Source organism: Chiloscyllium plagiosum, chromosome 43, assembly GCF_004010195.1.
Source record: "Chiloscyllium plagiosum isolate BGI_BamShark_2017 chromosome 43, ASM401019v2, whole genome shotgun sequence".
NCBI classification, from domain to species: domain Eukaryota; kingdom Metazoa; phylum Chordata; class Chondrichthyes; order Orectolobiformes; family Hemiscylliidae; genus Chiloscyllium; species Chiloscyllium plagiosum.
The window spans coordinates 10,374,522-10,393,531 of record NC_057752.1 but is presented as its reverse complement, the minus strand read 5'-3'; the positions used below and the strand labels follow the sequence as shown (position 1 = coordinate 10,393,531).

The window sequence follows — 19,010 nt, the reverse complement described above, 5'->3', positions numbered from 1 at the left end:
TGGCTGACAAACTGCTGGCATGGGCCAACAACAGTTGTATTCAAAAACAAAACCTAGCACAACACATCCTGAAAGTCAGCTGCTAATCTTAACGCAATTCAGCCATCCATACATGGCAGAGCAGAAATAGCAGGTTAGATACAGAACTAAACAATCCCACACAAAAAAAATGCCAACTGTGAAAAGATGGATAATTAAACTTTAGCAGAAAGAGGCAGCTCAACAATTTTTTTAAATTAAGGTTGTGAACATTTCAGCCTTTGGCAGAAGGTGTTTGCACAGGATCAGTGCTGGGCCCTCTACTTTTTGTCATTTACATAAGTGATTTAGATGCGAGCATAAGAGGTACAGTTAGTAAGTTTGCAGATGATACCAAAATTGGAGGTGTAGTGGACAGCGAAGAGGGTTACCTCAGATTACAACAGGATCTGGATCAGATGGGCCAAAGGGCTGAGAAGTGGCAGATGGAGTTTAATTCAGATAAGTGAGAGGTGCTGCATTTTGGGAAAGCAAATCTTAGCAGGACGTATACACTTAATGGTAAGGTCCTAGGGAGTGTTGCTGAACAAAGAGACCTTGGAGTGCAGGTTCATAGCTCCTTGAAAGTGGAGTCGCAGGTAGATAGGAAAATGAAGAAGGCATTTGGTATGCTTTCCTTTATTGGTCAGAGTATTGAGTACAGGAGTTGGGAGGTCATGTTGCGGCTGTACAGAACATCAATTAGGCCACTGTTGGAATATTGTGTGCAATTCTGGTCTCCTTCTTATCGGAAAGATGTTGTGAAACTTGAAAGGGCTCAGAAAAGATTTACAAAGATGTTGGAGGATTTGAGCTACAGGGAGAGGATGAACAGGCTGGGCTGTTAGGGGTGACTTTATAGGTGGTTTACAAAATTATGAGGGGCATGGATAGGATAAATAGGCAAAGTCTTTTCCCTGGGGTCGGGGAGTCCAGAACTAGAGGGCATTGGTTTAGGGTGAGAGGGGAAAGATATAAGAGACCTGAGGGGCAACTTTTTCCACACAGAGGGTGGTACGTGTATGGAATGAGCAGCCAGAGGAAGTGGTGGAGGCTGGTACAATTGCAACATTTAAGAGGCATTTGGATAGGTATATGAATAGGAAGGGTTTGGAGGGATACAGGGCGGGTGCTGGCAGGTGGGACTAGATTGGGTTGGGATATCTGGTCGGCATGGACAGGTTGGACCGAAGGGTCTGTTTCCATGATGTACATCTAAGAGAGTCTAAAAATGCTGAACGGATGGTCCATCGTTGCCTCCTCAGGTTCTCAGCATAGAAGGGGACACTAATTGTTTGTCGCCATTGACTTACTAGACCATATGGGCTGCTTCCTCATTACAGAGAAGCGACTGGCGGGGATTTAACCTGAGGGCCACCAGACCTCAGGCAAGGGGAGAGGTTGAGGAGTGGCCTTCATGGGAACCTCAAACTGGTGACGGGAACTGAACATAGTGTTGGCATTACACTACTCTAAGCCAATAATCCAGCCAACTGGTTACAATTGATAAATCAACAATAGATAGACAAAGTTGACCCATCTCATCCAGCTGGAGGATTTTCCATGCTGTCAGTGTCATGATTTCAGACCAGACCAGGGAAATTTCACTTACAGTGCATTGTATTTAGAGTCAGAGATATACAGCACAGAAACAGACCGTTCGGTCCAACCCGTCCACACCGACCAGATGTCCCAACCCAATCTAGTCGGACCTGCCAGCACCGGGCCCATATCCCTCCAAACCCTTCCTATTCATGTACCCATCCAAATGCCTTTTGAATGTTGCAATTGCACCAGCCTCCACCACTTCCTCAGGCAGCTCATTCCATACACGTACCACCCTCTCCGTGAAAACATTGTCCCTTAAGTCTCTTTTGTATCTTTCCCCTCTCATTTCAAATCTATGCCTTCTAGTTCTGGACTCCCCACCCCAGGGAAAAGACCTTGTCTATTTATTTTAACCATGCCCCTCAATTTTATAAACCCCTATCAGGTCACCCCTCAGCCTCCGACACTCCACGGAAAACAACTCCAGCCTATTCAGCCTCTCCCTATAGCTCAAATCCTCCAACTCTAACAACATCCTTGTAAATCTTTTCAGAACCCTTTCAAGTTTCACAACACCTTTCTGATAGGAAGGAGACCAGAATTGCATGCAATCCCAAGAGTAGCCGAACCAATGTCCTGTACAGCCGCAACATGACCTCCCAACTCCTGTACTCTATACTCTGACCAATAAAGGAAAGCATACCAAACACCTTCACTATCCTATCTACCTGTGACTCTGCTTTCAAGGAGCTATGAACCTGCAGTCCAAGGTCTCTGTTCAGCAACACTCCCTAGGAGCTTAGCAGGACTTATACAGTTAATGGCAAGATTTGATTTTCCCAAAATGCAGCACCTCACATTTATCCAAATTAAACTCCATCTGCCACTTCTCAGCCCATTGGCCCATCTGATCCATTGTAATCAGAGAGAACTTTCTTCACTGTGGTGTCATCTGCAAATTTACTAACTATACCTCTTCAGCTCACATCCAAATCATTTATATAAAAAGAAGAAAAGTAGAGGGCGCAGCACCAATCCTTGTGGCACTCCACTGGTCACAGGGCTCCAGTCTGAAAAGCAACCCTCCACCACCACCCTCTGTCTTGTGCCTTTGAGCCAGTTCTGTATCCAAATCCCTGTATTCCATCAGATCTAACCTTGCTCAGCAGTCTCCCATGGGGAACCTTGTCAAACACCTTACTGAAGTCCATATCGATCACATCTACTGCTCTGCCTTCAATCCTCTTTATTACTTCTTCAAAAAAAAACCTCAAGTTTGAGAGACATGATTTTCCACACAAAGCCATGTTGAACCCTTTTTAAAAAACACCAGCCTTTATGCCCCTACCAAGTTTTTCTTTGGTTGTTCAGCATATTCTGGGTGGGATGGGGGGGGGTGGAGGACAGGGCACAGGGTTACTTCCTGAATAAAAACAACTTTGCCTTGATCTGGCACTTCACAGCTTATGTAATTTGGGGAAAAACCCAAAAATACTTTTTAAAAAAAAGGTGGGAGGGCAGCTAGGAGAGGTTTTAAAAAAAAAAAAATCAGCATTTGATGCCCATGTTCAATTGCCCTTGAGAAGTTGTAAGTGAGCAGTCACAGACCAGCTGGTGTCAGGACACTTGGTCCCATCAGCAAGGGAGGGGATGTCAGGTTTGTGACACACAGCAAAGCAAAAAGCCAGTTAGTATGCACAAGTCAACTCAGTTGCTGCACAAGTTTTAATGATGATTGAAGTTACTTGGTATGGAGTGAGTCTCCGATTACCACTCTCATCGACATTAGACTGGCTGTTTATTAGCTAGCCAATCAAATACTGCCAGCTAAACCATTCCAATGTCATATGGCAGCTTTGAACTTCAGTTGAAGTTGGTTACATATGAAGCTAGAGAGTATATATATTCTATCCAACCAAAACCTGAAGTATTGTACTTAGTCTCATTGTTACGAAGCTGGAAGGGGTACTGTACCTTGACAGAACTACCTGACACAGCACTAAGTGTTCTGAAAAAGGTAACAATGTAATATTTGGTCAAACAGCTACATTAGCTGGGTTGCCTGGCGCAAAAAAAAAATGAATTCAAATTCAGCCAGTTTAAATTATGCCCCAAAATACCAAACTCCAATCAAGTTCGAATTTAGTAGTTTGACAATATTAACACCAATGATCTGATGCTTTGGGGTATAAAGCCAAAAAAACCTGAACAGTTGGAGAACTGCCAAGCCACCAATATCTGCAGACTACCTGTAGAATAGCTCTCAAAAAGATACCTTTATCTACCAACGACCTGTGAAACAGAAATCCCCATGAGGAGAAGACAGGAAGATACAAAAACAAACGACAGCTGGCTGGTTTTGAAATTTTAGTATTTTTGGTAAATCTTAATGGGGGGGGGGTGCAGTGTTTAAAAATCAGACTGGTATTTTAGAGAGGGAGGTAAAAGATAGGTTAGAGAAAGGAGTTGTCAATAACTAGCTATTCTGTTAGACTTACACAGATTTAAACCTGGAAATTCAATAGAATTTGCTTGTAAGGCTAGGCTTCATGTCTACATTTTTGTCACCCAAACAGAACTAATAATTCCTGACTTCTAAAAGCCTACAAAAAAAAAAAAGGGACAAAAGAATACCAGGTAAAAGTGTGTACTGCAGATGCTGGAGATCAGAGTCTAGATTAGAGTAGTGCTGGAAAAGCACAGCAGGTCAGGCAGCAGAGGAGCAGGAAAATCAACATTTCGAACAAAAGCTCATCAGGATTCCCGATGAAGGGCTTTTGGCCAAAACTTTGATTTTCCTGCTCCTCAGAAGCTGCCTGACCTGCTGTGCTTATCCAGCACTACAAGAATACCATACCACTTATTGGTGAAAATCCAAAACTGCAAGTTAAAAGAATCAAGTCCAACTTTACATTCAGCTTCAGGATATCTACCAAAACCATACTGCACTTTGAACAGCTTTTGAAAAGACAGACAAAAGACCATAAAAAAATACACAGACAGGCTGCTTGGCTGATCCAACATACCCACATTCTTGCATTTCCCAGTGACCCTAGATTACTGATCAAGAATCTGTTGCAGCTTAAATATACACAAGGATTCTGCCCCCATAGCTTTGTGGCAAGTTGAATCAATTCCTCAGTCTTAAACTAGCGCCCCTTTATTCAGAGACTGTGTCCTCTAGCCCTAAGGGAAAACATCCTCTCAGCATTTACCCTGTCAAGCCCCATGGGAATCAGATGTTTCAATGAGATTACTTCATTTTTCTAAACTCCATTGTGTGGAATTCCAATCTGTTGGGTTTTTGCTCATTAGGCATTCCCTCCATACCAGGGATCATCCTGGTGAACCTATGACTTGCCTCCAATTAAATCTTTCCTTAAATAAAAAGTGACCAAAACAACTCAGTACTCCAGATGTGGTCTCACCAGCACCCTGTATAACTGCAGTAAGACTTCCCTAATCTTATACCCCAACTCCCTTGAAACAAGGGCCAACATTTCATTAACCTTCCTGATGACCTCCTGCATCGGTGTGCTAGCTTTCTGTTTTGTGTACAAGTAACTTCAAGTCAGTCAGTGTTGCAACTTTTCAGTTTTTCTCTATTTAAACAAGACTCTGTTCTTGAAGAACTTACTGCATGAAGACAACAATATTGTGGACCTTGATTGATGGCATCGTGCAAAAGGTACTGCAGGGAAAAAAAGAACTGCTTTAGTCAATAAGTCAGAAAAATGCCAAAAATCCATCACTGCACTTTCCCTCTTATGGGATGCTACTTCCAAGTCACATGGATGAGAGCAGAGAGCCCCTTCAACACAGGAGAGAAAGCAGACCCTATACTGATCTTTCAATTCTAACCTAGCTGCTCTCCTGATGTCAGATCCAACTGGAGAAGACTCCTTGCCACACCAGAGCTCCACCCTGTTATTTTCACCACCCAGACCAGTTTTCTACAGCCCACCCTGCTCTGTTCTACACACTCTTCCCCCACTCCACCCAAAAAAACTCCACTTATGTACTTACCTTTTGACAGCAGCTGTCAAAATGGCTGCTTAGACTTTTAAATTTCAGAAAATGCTACTGACTGTTGGGAAGATGGGCATAGTTTGTTATCCTCAGACAGCTCTGCATTACGACAACCTTTGGAACAGAGAGACCCTAACAGAAATGCACAGCTCTCCTCTTTCGTAAAATTAAAAAGAAAAAGGAGAGCAAGGCAAATCAAAGATTGCCAATCACTGGAAAATCTGGTTCACTATTTTTGATATTCATATCAAGACAGTGTTAAATGGTTTAACACAAACTAAGCTTATTTCTTGGTGCATTAATTTTTTTTTTAAAAAACATTGCTGCTTGCCAAGTGTATATGACTTATCACCACAGTAAATTTCAAAGAAGTCAACACTTGCGGTCCATCAAGCTAGGTCTCACTTTGGAAATAAAAATTTGTCCAGTGTTGTTATCAACTAGTATGACGACAAAAGAACTGGCGACAGTGTTATCAAGGGGCATTTGCTCAGCAGTAACCAGCTCACTAGCCTTTAGTTTGGGTTCTGCCAGGGCCAGTTAACTTCTGACCTCACTATTTCAAAATATAAAACAACTTATTCATTAGCTCTTATATACAGTCACAAACAGTTCAGTTTATACAGTAGCATGTTAAAAGGAAACAAACATTTGACTCTATCTAAACAAACCAAAGACATGTCTTGGGCCAGACTGTATTTACAGGCCTGAGCACCACCACTAGGCTCCAGTAACTAAATGGACCCCCATTTACCTTCAGCAGGAAGGCCTCAGAGTGGTCTTTCCCATTGCACCTTAGAATGTGCAAGTCTGCAACATCCAGTCAGGGTTAACTCCTTGCTCTGAAAGGCCAGCAAGTTTCAAGCAGACCAAAGAGTGTCTTTCATCAAACCGATGGCCCTCCAGGCACAGTTGGATGCTTGTCTCAGCGTGCATACCAGGGAACAGATCATAGAGGACAGTCCTGTGTCAAGGTTTGTCCTGAGCAGCTCAGTGACAAAAAAACCGCAATAGGGTCTGGAGGATGCTACGTGCTGACCACTTCTGATGGACTGGTGGTCAAAAAGGTGATTTTTTCCATTACAAACTTCCCCACAAAGACAGGTGACATGGAATGGTTCAACTACTTGGAGCATTCTGCAGCAATTGGGCCAGTCTGATCCTTTATGTATTGGAGGTTCTACCTATCCCCAGGAATGCAGTCAAGGCCTTCATTATTTTTATTTTGCATTTTTAGTTGGAAGTGTGAATTGAAGGTGACATCTGGACTGTGAGCAGCTTTATATAAAAAATGATTCATTTAGAAGGGACCTGGCCTTGGAAGTTAATTGGAGATGACAATGATTTTGAACATAAATCAGACATCAAGTCTGGAGATGCATTATGCTCCAAGGTTGGCAGATGCTTGGATGTTAAAAGGGGCCACAGGAAGGCCACAGCCACTGCCAGCCACTCAAAATGGTGGGAGAGAAACTGAACTTTGAACTGTTTTTAAAGAGATGGTTGTGGCTGTGAAAGCTGCTGAAATGAGTTAGTTGCTCTCCCATTATGATCCTGTCAAAAATTGAGAATAAAATTCCAGTTATAAGGATTAAGTGAAATGAGTATTCCTCAGGAGCCTACTCGAAGCAATTTGCATTGTATCTAGCTTGATTTCTGAAGACATTAGTCAATCTCATATGCCTGTGACACCTTGTTATTTTCCTTTTTATTCTTTAACTGTCTGTTTGCAAGAGAGCGAGGCTATGTTTAAAACCCAACTTGGGTTGGCATAGACAAGATGGGCTGAATGGCCCCATTCGTACCATATTTCTATTTGAGACTGGGTTTAAAGTATTTAGACATTAGATATTGTTGTTTAGTTTAGCTCTGCTAAAGTTAGTATTATATTAGTTTTTGCTCAACTATAAAATCAGTCTGCTAACTTTTGTAAAGTCTGGTTAGGAACCATCAGGACAACTGAAGGGTTCGAGAATATTTTGACTTTACTGTGTTGCGAATACAGGGAGAGGGAAGGTGATTTAGCTCAATGCCCCCATGGCATATCAGTACGCATCTCTGCAATAAAAAGTTACTTTAAGCCTGAAGAAAACCAGTGTTTTCCCCCTACTTGGCAGTTGCCATAAGCTGTGGACTTAAGTCACAGCCTTTCAGAAGGAGTGTGAACCAACCACCTTGTGACACTGCAAACAAGAAACCAAAGACTAAGCAGTGGAATTCTGATCAGCACAGAAACCATTCAGAGCCCGTGAGCAAAGACAACGCAACTATTTCTCTCGATTTCCTCTGTCCAGAACACCATCTTTGTGTCTTGTGTAACAAGAGTTACAAGGAGGTTAGAGTTTCACCGAGAGTTAAATGCTAATCGTAAGACCCATGTTTGTAAGTAACAGTTGCAACATGCAAGTACCAGACAAAAATGGGAGGTAATCCAACCATCACACCTTGACATTTAATGTCATTGCAATTGCTGATAACCCCAGGATGCTGTTAGTGGGGCAATCACTGACAAGAAATGGAACTGGACTACAAATACTGTGGCTACAAGAGCAGGTCAGAGGCTAGGATTCTGTGGCATGATACTCACCATCTCCCCATTTATAAAGTCACAAGTCAATGGGGTGATGGAATACTTCCCCCTTGCCTGGAGTGTAACTCAAAAAAAAACCAAGACTGACACTATCTAGGACAAAAGTAGTTTGCTGATTTGGGGTGCCATTCACCAGCAGCACTATCTGCAAAATACCCTGCACATGTCACCAAGGCTCCTCAGACAGTACTGTGCAAACCTGCATTCTTTGCCACCCAGAAAGGCACGGGCAATAAATATATGGGAACACTACACTGCAAGTTCTTCAAGTCACTCACCGTCTTCAATGAAATAGAGTTTTGTCTGTCGAAATCTTAGGAATTCCCTCCCTAACATAGTGGGTGCCCTTACACTGCAAGAATGGGAATTGTTCAAGGCAGCAGCTCACCACTATCTTCAAGGGAGAATCAGGGATAGGCAACAAATGTAGGCCTCATCTGCTCCAACCACAATTTCCTGAACAAAAACCTAGAAGCTCAAAAAAAACTATCCTCAGACAAAAAAAAAAACGACAGCTTTCATTTCATCCCAACCAACTCAAAAAAGTTGGGATTAAAAGGAAATAGCCAAAAACCAATAGCACAAATTTTGGCAATACGTCTACAGCATTAAACAGTAGCCAATTACCAAGTTGCACTAAAAACCCAGTCCCTCAAATTTTAGGTGCCATCACACCACAAATTCACATTTCCAACATGTGAAAGTACCAGGGGACAAGTCAATTTAATTTCATTTTACCAAAAACAATGCACAATGAGAGAAAATTAATTCTCTAAATAAACTTTCCAAGCTACCCCCAGTGCTTCAATTTTAAATTGGAGATCTGAGCAATAAAACAAGGATGAACACATGACCTTATTAACAAGTTTAGTTCTAAGCCTTGATGGGGTGTGGTTTCCTTGGAGCTGCACTCAGCCAGGCAAGCATAGATTCTTCTCACTCCTGAGATCAAAGCTTGCCCACAGTTGGGGGGTGTGCAGGTTTAGAGGCAAGCTACTCACTACAGAATTGCCAGCCTCTGGCCTACTTCTGCAGCCTAATATTTAAAGTCTAGTCCAGTGAAGTTCTGATCAATGCCACTGAGGATGACAGTATTTGTTTAGTTATTTACGTTGAATAGAAGTTTAGTATTTTCAAATTAATGGTATGGAGACCTTTGCCATGTAGTCATAGTACAGATAACAGACATTTATTGAATAAAATCATAATATACTTGCATAGAATGACCTAAATGCCAGCAGATTTCAAAAAAGTAGAAAATTTTACTTACTATACATATGTTAGAGAACCACTGAACTCCATTCGGACAGTGTAGTTCACCTGCAAGATTAGCAATATAGATACAAGATACCATCATTCACTGTATAAAGAGGTAGCAAATCGAACCTTATTAGTCACACTTCTGACAAGGATTCAAATCTTCCTTGATCGTCACAGGAGGGTGAAAGAATAGACTCTTGAATGAGGTTAGTTTACATAATACCGCAATGATCCTTTGCCAGTTTCTGGGACACCTACGCATTTAGTTAGGAACCAATTGCCTCAGGTCCTTTGGCAAGCTGTATTGTGCATGAGTGAACACTCATCTACATAACAGACAGCACAACGAAAAACAAAAAGACAATAAAACATGGCACAAGTACCTGTTTCTCACTCAGAGGTGGTATAACAGAAACATTGCTCAGCTGCTTTGTTCCAATCACAGTTTTCATGTACTGGACTTGACAGGTGAGTGAATCCACAGAAACAGTATAGAAATTGGAATTGCTAATGTTGAGGGTACTCTGAAATTTAAAAAAGGTCAGTGAACACTCTTGGCAATTGTTAAAAATTTCAAACCAATAAAAATAGTGTAAACAATGTTTACATGTTGGGGGGGGGGGGGGGGGGGGGGAGAAAGAGGGAGAAAGGAGGAGTGGTAGGAGATTCATTTACACTAGTTTCAGCACTAATGTAGTATATCAATTTGGGTTATGACTTTCACTAGTAATTAGCAATGCTTTGCAATAAACAGGAATCTGATTCACACCACAGAAGTAGAAAAGGAGGGAGCACAATTTCAATGTACCTTCCTTCAAAACAAAAAAAAAAATCAGAACAAGGCTGGAATAATATTTTAATAGAAACACTTTTGCAAACATCAGACAATTGGAATGAGCAGGAATGCTTGGGCCTGTGCTCACTAGCTCAGTTTACTGAAATCTTGCCCAGCATAACTGGCTCACTCCAGAATATGATGGCTCTGTCCACGATGTTAGCTTCAAAAGTTGTTAAAAGATCTGCAATGTTTAAACAAAAGTTCTGGCCTCGTGCCAAACTCCAGGCAGGAAAGGCGCCTCACATCGGTTCAGGCCCAAGTCACAGGTTGGTTACTTTCAAAATGTTAGAAATTGGAGTAAACAAGCACCTAAAAAAATAGTTACTAATTTCTTCCTTGTTGGATCTCATGCAAACTGGCTGGAGTGCCAGTTTGTAAGTCAAAAAAAACTCAACTGGCTCTGAAGCACTTGGAGGATCTGGAAGATACTATTCAAGAAAAGTTGGCAAATTCTACCTGCATCTTTAATCAGATAGGTCAGTAAAAAAAAAAAGGTTTCAAATGTTGGCTGATCTATAGAAAAAGGTTAAATAAGATTATAATTGACAGGGTAGAAAGCAATAATACACATCTCCAAATAACTTCCAAAGTTTCACACTGGCAACTATAGACTGCATCACAAACAAGTGTTTTAAAGCAATGACATTACATCACTTGTCAGCAGATTTAACAGTTTGGCCAAATGGATTAGTTATAAGCCAGACTGGATCAGCAGAGTATGCTGAAAGTTATTTGTAGTCTATTTACTGAAGACTACTGCTAACAAAATAAGGTTACATTTTGTAATGTTACAGGTTCCATTTAACAATTTTACAATGCAAGTACATATCAAAACAGCTGAAGGTGTGTAATTATTTGCCTCAAGTTTGGCACTCTGCAAGGCCAATTCATCATCCTACTTGCCCATCTTTTCCTGTAACCCTACAGTTTCTTCTTCTCTAGGTGCTTATCCAATTCCCTCTTGAAAGCCACAACTGAACCTGCTGCCACCAACTTCTCATGCAGTGCATTCCAGATCCTAACCGCTTCTTGGGTTTTAAAAAAGTTACACTTGCTGCCTTTATTTTGCTAATCTTTACTCTGTCCCCTCTGGTCTCTACAATCCTTCCAAACAGGGAAGGGGAGACTGGGCGCCTCCTAGCAGAGTGCTTTAGGGAACATCTCCAGGACACCCGCACCAATCAACCACATCGCCCCGTGGCCCAACATTTCAACTCCCCCTCCCACTCTGCCGAGGACACGGAGGTCCTGGACCTCCTTCACCGCCACTCCCTCACCACCAGACGCCTGGAGGAACGACGCTTCATCTTCTGCCTCGGAACACTTCAACCCCAGGGCAATGTGGACTTCAATAGTTTCTTCATTTCCCCTTCCCCCACCTCACCCTAGTTCCAAACTTCCAGCTCAGCACTGTCCCCATGACTTGTCCGACCTGCCTAGCTCCTTTTCCACCTATCCACTCCACCCTCTCCTCCCTGACCTATCACCTTCATCCCCTCCCCCACACACCTATTGTACTCTATGCTACTTTCTCCCCATCCCCACCCTCCTCTATCTTATCTCTCCACGCTTCAGGCTCACTGCCTTTATTCCTGATGAAGGGCTTTTGCCCGGAACATCGATTACGAAGCTCCTTGGATGCTGTCTGAACTGCTGTGCTCTCCCAACACCACTAATCCAGAATCTGGTTTCCAGCATCTGCAGTCATTGTTTTTAACCAAGGAGACTTCCTGTCTAGCCACCTGAACTAAGAAATTGATCAAATCTAACTTTTCTAATTCTTCCTCAATTATCTCAAGCATGGAACAATTCTCAAATCTTTTGCACAACCTCAACCCTTCATATCCTTCAAGATCAATACTTCAGTTAAGGTTTAAAACAAAAATTCACTATGTACTCTACCTCCATTTACAAAGCCCAGAAGCTCATACTTTCTTAACCAGTCTGCCTTCAAGTTATTTGTACACCCATACCCAGTCTTTGTGCCAGCACTCTTCAGAATAGCATCCTTTTAAAATTTAAAGCTCTCCTCTAAGTGAATGCAGCACTTCATAACTTATCCTCTGCAAGATGCTGATACACCATCCTCCCAATAGTTCACAATACTTCAGATTGCACTCAGTTCTGTGCATAAAGTGTTCTTAACTTTAAGTAGCCGAATTTAAAACAAAAAGTAGCCTATGAAATCAAATCAAATAAGAAATAATTATTTAAAACTTTATTGCATGCAGCAACCAAATAAAAACCCCTTTAGTTAAGCCTCAACCCCACTTAGTGTTCTGGACCAAGCCAGACTCTGTCAAAATGTTTTGAGGTAGCCTATACCCTAACATTTTCCTTATTTTACCAGATGTGAAATGGGTATTCCAGATGTAATGTAACTGGTCAAACCACTCAGCTTTAAGTAAAACAGAATTTAAACACTACAGTTGAAACATGATCAAAAGAAAACAAAATTAAGAACTATTGGAAAACTTAACTGCTGATACAGTAGCTATTACTAATAACTGTTCCATACTGTAACATCCCTTAAGTATACCCTTTGGCAAAAAAGGTAAGTTCAAAACAGATTCTTACAGGCAAGAGGCAACGACATCCAAGAGGAGATTTCAGAAGGTGGTCAGAGGAGTTCTTTACATGCAACTCCCCTGGACTCACATGGAGACTACTACAGCTTTAACAAACAAAAGCCCCTAGAAAAAACCTGAAGTGGACACTCCCCTTCCATGGGGAAACTAGACCCTTGGGCACCTCTGCCTTTACAACCCTTCCAAAAAAACCAAGGACATAACATGTTTAAAGCGACAGCATTACATTAGCGATTACTGATTAACAGCGTCATTTAGCTACAATTCCAATCAACAGGTTCTGTCACAGGATGAGTCTACGATTCAATTTTTGCACAATGTGGTTCAGACTTTTGACTGCCAAAAAAAAAATCCCAAAGTTGAAATCTTATAGGATTTTTTGTCTGGTTAAGTTTGCTTTGTGACACTTCTGAAGTCACCAAGCTTTAGCATGCTTCACCAGGAGCAGGTGTCACAGGGAAAGCCAGCTGCTCCTACTCGGCCAACACTTAATGGGGCAAGGAACAAAAACTCTGTTCAAAACACAGCCTGTTCTGCTATTAATTCCTTAAATCCTCTGCAGGGTAATACAATTTGTCCAAGGCCCATAGAATGAGCTTGACAAACTTATTATCTGGCACTTTAATAAACATCTTTTGAAAGCCCCATTATTGTCAATGACACTCATCTAGTTAAACAACGTGCCTCTAACAAATCCATGTGGACTTTCTTCATCCCAAGCAAAGTTAATTTTACCCCAGATTAGAGCTTCTAAAATGTATTGATGCTGCTGCCCCTTTAACAAGGTGACATCATCCTTTGTTTTCTACCCAAGAGGGTCAGAAAGGCAGAGGTACTGATTTGTCTGGAAATGGTTACTTTCCACAATAGCAGGGGAGTGGCCAGTACAGGTTTCCTCCTAGCTTGTTATTTTTTTTAAAGCAAGCAGTCAAAAACTGCTGGGGACGGAGAGAAGCAGCTACAGTGAAAAGGGGCTCAGTGCTTCAACAGAAGTTTTGCCAGAACTTTCTCTTTAAAAGAAAACTCTTCTACTTGTCTTTTTAGGAAGTAAAAAGCAGGTTAGACCAAGGAGAGCCAATGTTTGTTATCTCCCTGAACTTCAAAACAACTTTTGACAAGGTGCCATGCAGGCTACTGAGTAAGGCAAGGGCCCATGGTTTCAGAGGCAAGGTGCTAGCATGGAAAGAAGCTTGGTTGTCGGGCAGAAAGCACAGAGTGGGGATAAAAAAAAGTCCTCCTCAGGATGGCAGCTGGTGACAAATTGTGTTCCGCAAGGCTCAGTGTTGGGACCACAACTTTTCACTTTATACATTAACAATCTCGAAGGAACTGAGGGCATCCTGGCTATGCTTGCAGATGATAGAAAGAAAGGTAGAGGGATGGGTAGCAATGAGGTGGTGGGGGGGGGGGGCTGCAAAAGCATTTAGACAGGTTAGGAGAGTGGGCAAAGACATGGCAGATGGAGTAGAAATGGGAAAGTGAGAGGTCATGCACTTTGGTAGGAAGGAGGGGGGCATGGACTATTTTCTAAATGGGGAGAAAATTCAGGAGTCTGAACTGCAAAGAGACTGGAGAGTTCTAACCCTAGATTCTCTCAAGGTAAACTTGCAGGTTGAGTCAGTAGTTAGGAAGACAAATGCTATGATGGCTTTTGAGAGGACTTGAATATAAAAGCAGGAATGTGCTTCTGAGGCTCTAAGAGACTCTGGTCAGACCACACTTGGAGTAATGTGAGCAGTTTTGGGCCCCATCTCTCAGAGCATGTACTGACACTGAAGTGTGTTCAGAGGTGGTTCATGAATGGTCCCAGGAATGAAAAGCTTAACTGTGGGGCAGCACAGTGGCTCAGTGGTTAGCACTGCTGCCTCGCAGCGCCAGGGACACGGATTAGATTCCGGTCTCGGGCAACTGTGTGTGGAGTTTGCACATTCTCCCCGTGTCTGCATGGGTTTCCTCCGGGACTCCGGTTTCCTCTCAGTCCAAAGATGTGCAGGTCAAGTGAATTGGCCATGATAAATTGCCCATTGCGACGGGTGCATTAGTAGGGAGTAGGTGAATGGGTCTGGGTGGGCTACTCTTCAGGGGTCAGTGTGGACTTGTTGGGCCAAAGGGCCTGTTTCTGCACTGTCGGGAATCTCATCTCATTTGAAAAAGACAAGGTCTCTTGATTTATAACTTGGAGCTTAGAATGCTGAGGGGGCTTTAACTGAAACACAATACTGAATAGCCTGGACAGTGTAGATGTTGGGAAGTTGTTTCCATTGGTCAGACACGATGACCTCAGGGCATAGCCTCAGAGTAAAAAGAGAAGACCTTTTAGAATGGAGATAAGAAAAAACTTCAGCCAGAGAGAGTGGTGAATCTAGGGAATTCATTGCCACAGAAGGCAGTGTGGAGGCCAGGTCATTGAGTGTATTTAAGTTGGAGATAGGTTCTCAAGTATTAAAGGTTATAGGGAGAAAGCAAGAGAATGGAGTAGAGTAACTTCAGCCATGATTGAACAGCAGAGCAGACTCAATGGGCTGAATAGCTTACCTTCTGCTCTTCTATCTTATGGACCCGGTGTTTGAATTTATCTTTTGTCAAGGGGTATGTTTATAGGATGTTGCAAGAATTGGACCAGCTTCATTAAGTTATGATAGAATAAAACTGACTAATTCTGTTTTCTTTTGATAGCATTTCATCCAGTGTGTTTGAGAATTGTTTTGTTTAAAGCAGAGTGGTTTGACCAGCTGCATCACTCCTGGGATATCCACCTTACAACAGCCAAAAGGGTTGGGTCTGGCCAGGCCCATTAAGAAGAAAAATACTTTCAACTACAGGTTAAACTAACAGGCCTTCATTGCTGGGCTCATCTTGGCACAATTCCCAGTCCTTCCCCACTATTTGTGAAGTAGAAAAAGGAAGGTTAGTGCCTCCAATTTCCACACTTTCTTCTCTCAAGAAGATCTGACATCTTATCCAAGTACAGCCAGCTTTCTCACCTTTGCTTGGAAATTAACTTTTAGATCAGTGGTTAGTTAGCACTTCTGCCTTACAGCTCCAGAGACCTGGGCTTGATTCTAGCCGAGAGCTACTGTGTACAGTTTGCACATTCTCCCAGTGTCTGTGGGGATTTCCTCCCACAGTCCAAAGATGTGGGGGTTGGTGGATTGGCTATGCTAAATTGCCCCATATAGTGACCAGGGGTGTGCAGGCTGGGTGGATTTGTAATGGTGGTGGTGGTTGTGGGAGGGTGGACAGAGAAATGGTCTTCAGAGGGTTGCTGTGTACTTCATAGACCAAATAGAATCCCTACAGTGTATAAGCAGGCTGTGAAAACCATCTTTGTGTCAATACCCCTCCTTAACCACTTCTGATAAAGACAGACACATATAGCTCTAGCACTAACAGTGCCATACACCCTACCTCTATACAAATTTATTCTTGGTCCTTCAACTACACCTGTTACCACCCTGTTATTCTCTGTATACTGATGGGAGTGTTTTGGATTCTCTCTTTGTTAGAGACCAGTCTCCTCAATCTCATTTTCTTTTCCACTACTACCCGGTGGTCCATAGGGATACCAATGATGTAGGTAGGAAAAAAAAAATGGATGAGCAGCTAAGCGCCAAATTAACCTTTTTTGGTTCTGCTTTTTTAATCTCCAGATTACTTCCTGAGCCACAAGCAAATTCTCTCTTCAATCTTGTTGACCCTGTGTCAAAGAAGTGGCTCAAAGATTGGTTTAAAAAAAAAGTTAAAATTCATGGGACATTAGCACCAGCAAAGGGTGGGGTGGGGTGAAGGAGGAGGAGGGAGCTGTTCCTTTGGACTGGTTCCACCTTAAATCAGGTTGGAACCAGAGTCCTGGATGTATCACAATTAGGACTGTGACAGGGTTTTAATAAATAAATAGTAGGGGGGCTTTCAGTTGCTGCTTCAGTAGATTTGCTGGTTAATGTGGTTGATTATTAACAGAAAACCAAAAAAGGACAGAAAAGAGAAAATGTCATTTGGTACAATGCAATTTAAGGCTTTGCACACAAGGTTTTTGGAACAAGAAGCAAAGATTTTGTATGATTAACTTCATCATTTAACCATGACTGGTTAAGGAGAGACCAAGTTGAAAGAAAGAGAACATAAAGCAAAAGTTAGTGATAGCCCCAAGGACTGGAATAATTTCAGAATCTGGCTAAGGACTAAAGAGGTTAGAGAAAATAAACTGAAGGCAAACCAGTGAAGAATACAAAAAAAAGATTTAAATAATCAAAAGATGGGGGGGGGGGGGGGGAAAAGAGATCAAAGTAAACAAACCCCTTTGAAAAAATGAATCTGGGGGGACATTATGAGGAAGGAAATGGCAGGAGTTAAATATTTTGCAGTCTTTACAGTGGAAGATACTTTGATTATTTTAGTATTAATAGTACACATTGGAACCAACGACATAGGAAGGGAAAAAGGATGAGATTCTGAAGGGAGAATATAGAGTTAGGCAGGAATTTAAGGAGGTGGTCCCTCAAGGGTAGTAATATCTGGATTACTCCTGGTGCTATGAGCTAGTGAGGGCAGGATTAGGAGGATAGAGCAGATGAATGCATGGCTGAGGAGCTGGTGTATGGGAGAAGGATTTACATTTTTTGATCATTGGAATCTCTTCTGGGGTAGAAGTGAACTGTACAAGAAGGAAGGATTGCACCTAAATTGGAAGGGGACTAATACACTGGCAGGGAGATTTGCTAGAGCTGCTCAGGAGGACTTAAGCTAGTATGGTGGGGGTTTGGATCCAGGGAGATAGTGAGGAGAGATCAGAGACTGTTACAGTTGAGAACAGAAGCGAGTCAGTCAGGGACAGAGCAGAAAACAATATCGGACAGATAAATTAAACTGCTTTTATTTCAATGCAAGAGACCTAACAGGGAAGGCAGATGAACTCCGGGCATGGTTAGGAACATGGGACTGGGATATCATGGCAATTACAGAAACATGGCTCAGGGATGGGCAGGACTGGCAGCTTAATGTTCCAGGATACAAATGCTACAGGAAGGATAGAAAGGGAGGGAGGAGATGAGGGGGAGTGGCATTTTTGATAAGGGATAGCATTACAGCTGTACTGAGGGAGGATGTTCCCAGAAATACATTCTGGGAAGTTATTTGGGTGGAACTGAGAAATAAGAAAAGGGATGATCACCTTATTGGGATTGTATTATAGACCCCCTAATAGTCAGCAGGAAATTGAGACATAGACTTTAAGGAGATCTCAGTTATCTGTAAGAATAATAGGGTGGTTATGGTAGGGGATTTTAACTTTCCAAACAAACATCGACTGGGACTGCCATAGTATTAAGGGTTTAGATGGAGAGGAATTTGTTAAGTGTACACAAGAAAATTTGTGTCAGTATGTGGATGTACCTACTAGAGAAGGTGCAAAACTTAACCTACTCTTGGGAAATAAGGCAAGACAGGTGACTGAGGTGTCAGGGGCAGGGGGGGAGCACTTTGGGGCCAGCGACCATAATTCTATTAGATTTAAAATAGCGATGGAAAAGGATAGACCAGGTCTAAAAGTTGAAGTTCTAAATTGGAGAAAGGCTAATTTTGATGGTATTAGGCAAGAACTTTCAAAAGTTGATTGGGGGCAACTGGAAAATGGGAAGCCTTCAGAAATGAGATAATGAGCGTCCAGAGACAGCATATTCCTGTTAGGGTGAAAGGTAAGGCTGGTAGGTATAGAGAATGCTGGATGACTGGGGAAAATTGAAGATTTGGTTAAGAAAAAGGAAGCATATGGTAAAGACAGGAGCGATTGAGTGAATCCTTCAGAGTATATAGGCAGCAGGAATTTACTTGAGGGAAATCAGGAGGGCAAAAAGAGGACATGTGATAACTTTGGCAAATAGAGTTAAGGAGAATCCAAAAGGATTTTTACAAATATATTAAAGACAAAAGGGTAACTTGGGAGAGAATAGCACCCCTCAAAGATCAGCAAGGTGGCCTTTGTGTGGAGCTGCAGGAGATGGGGGAAGATACTAAATGAATATTTTGTATCAGCATTTACTGTGGAGAAGGACAAGGAAGAGACAAAATGTAGGGGAATAGATCGTGAGATCTTGCAAAATGTCCATATTACAGAGGAAGTGCTGGATGTCTTGAACGCATA

At 42.2% G+C, this 19,010-nt stretch overlaps 1 protein-coding gene across 2 annotated transcripts in view; it reads right to left on the bottom strand.

Moving 5' to 3' along the window:
- LOC122543370 (transmembrane protein 106C-like) overlaps positions 1 to 19,010 on the bottom strand; it is a 58,608-nt gene that overhangs the window by 6,523 nt on the left and 33,075 nt on the right. For both annotated transcript variants that reach the window (XM_043682018.1, XM_043682016.1), the window contains exons 4-6: positions 9,829 to 9,969; positions 9,456 to 9,505; positions 5,204 to 5,257 (exon numbers count right to left, since the gene is read on the bottom strand). In XM_043682018.1, coding sequence (XP_043537953.1) covers positions 5,204 to 5,257; positions 9,456 to 9,505; positions 9,829 to 9,969 — 245 coding nt within the window. The remainder of the gene's footprint in view (positions 1 to 5,203; positions 5,258 to 9,455; positions 9,506 to 9,828; positions 9,970 to 19,010) is intronic.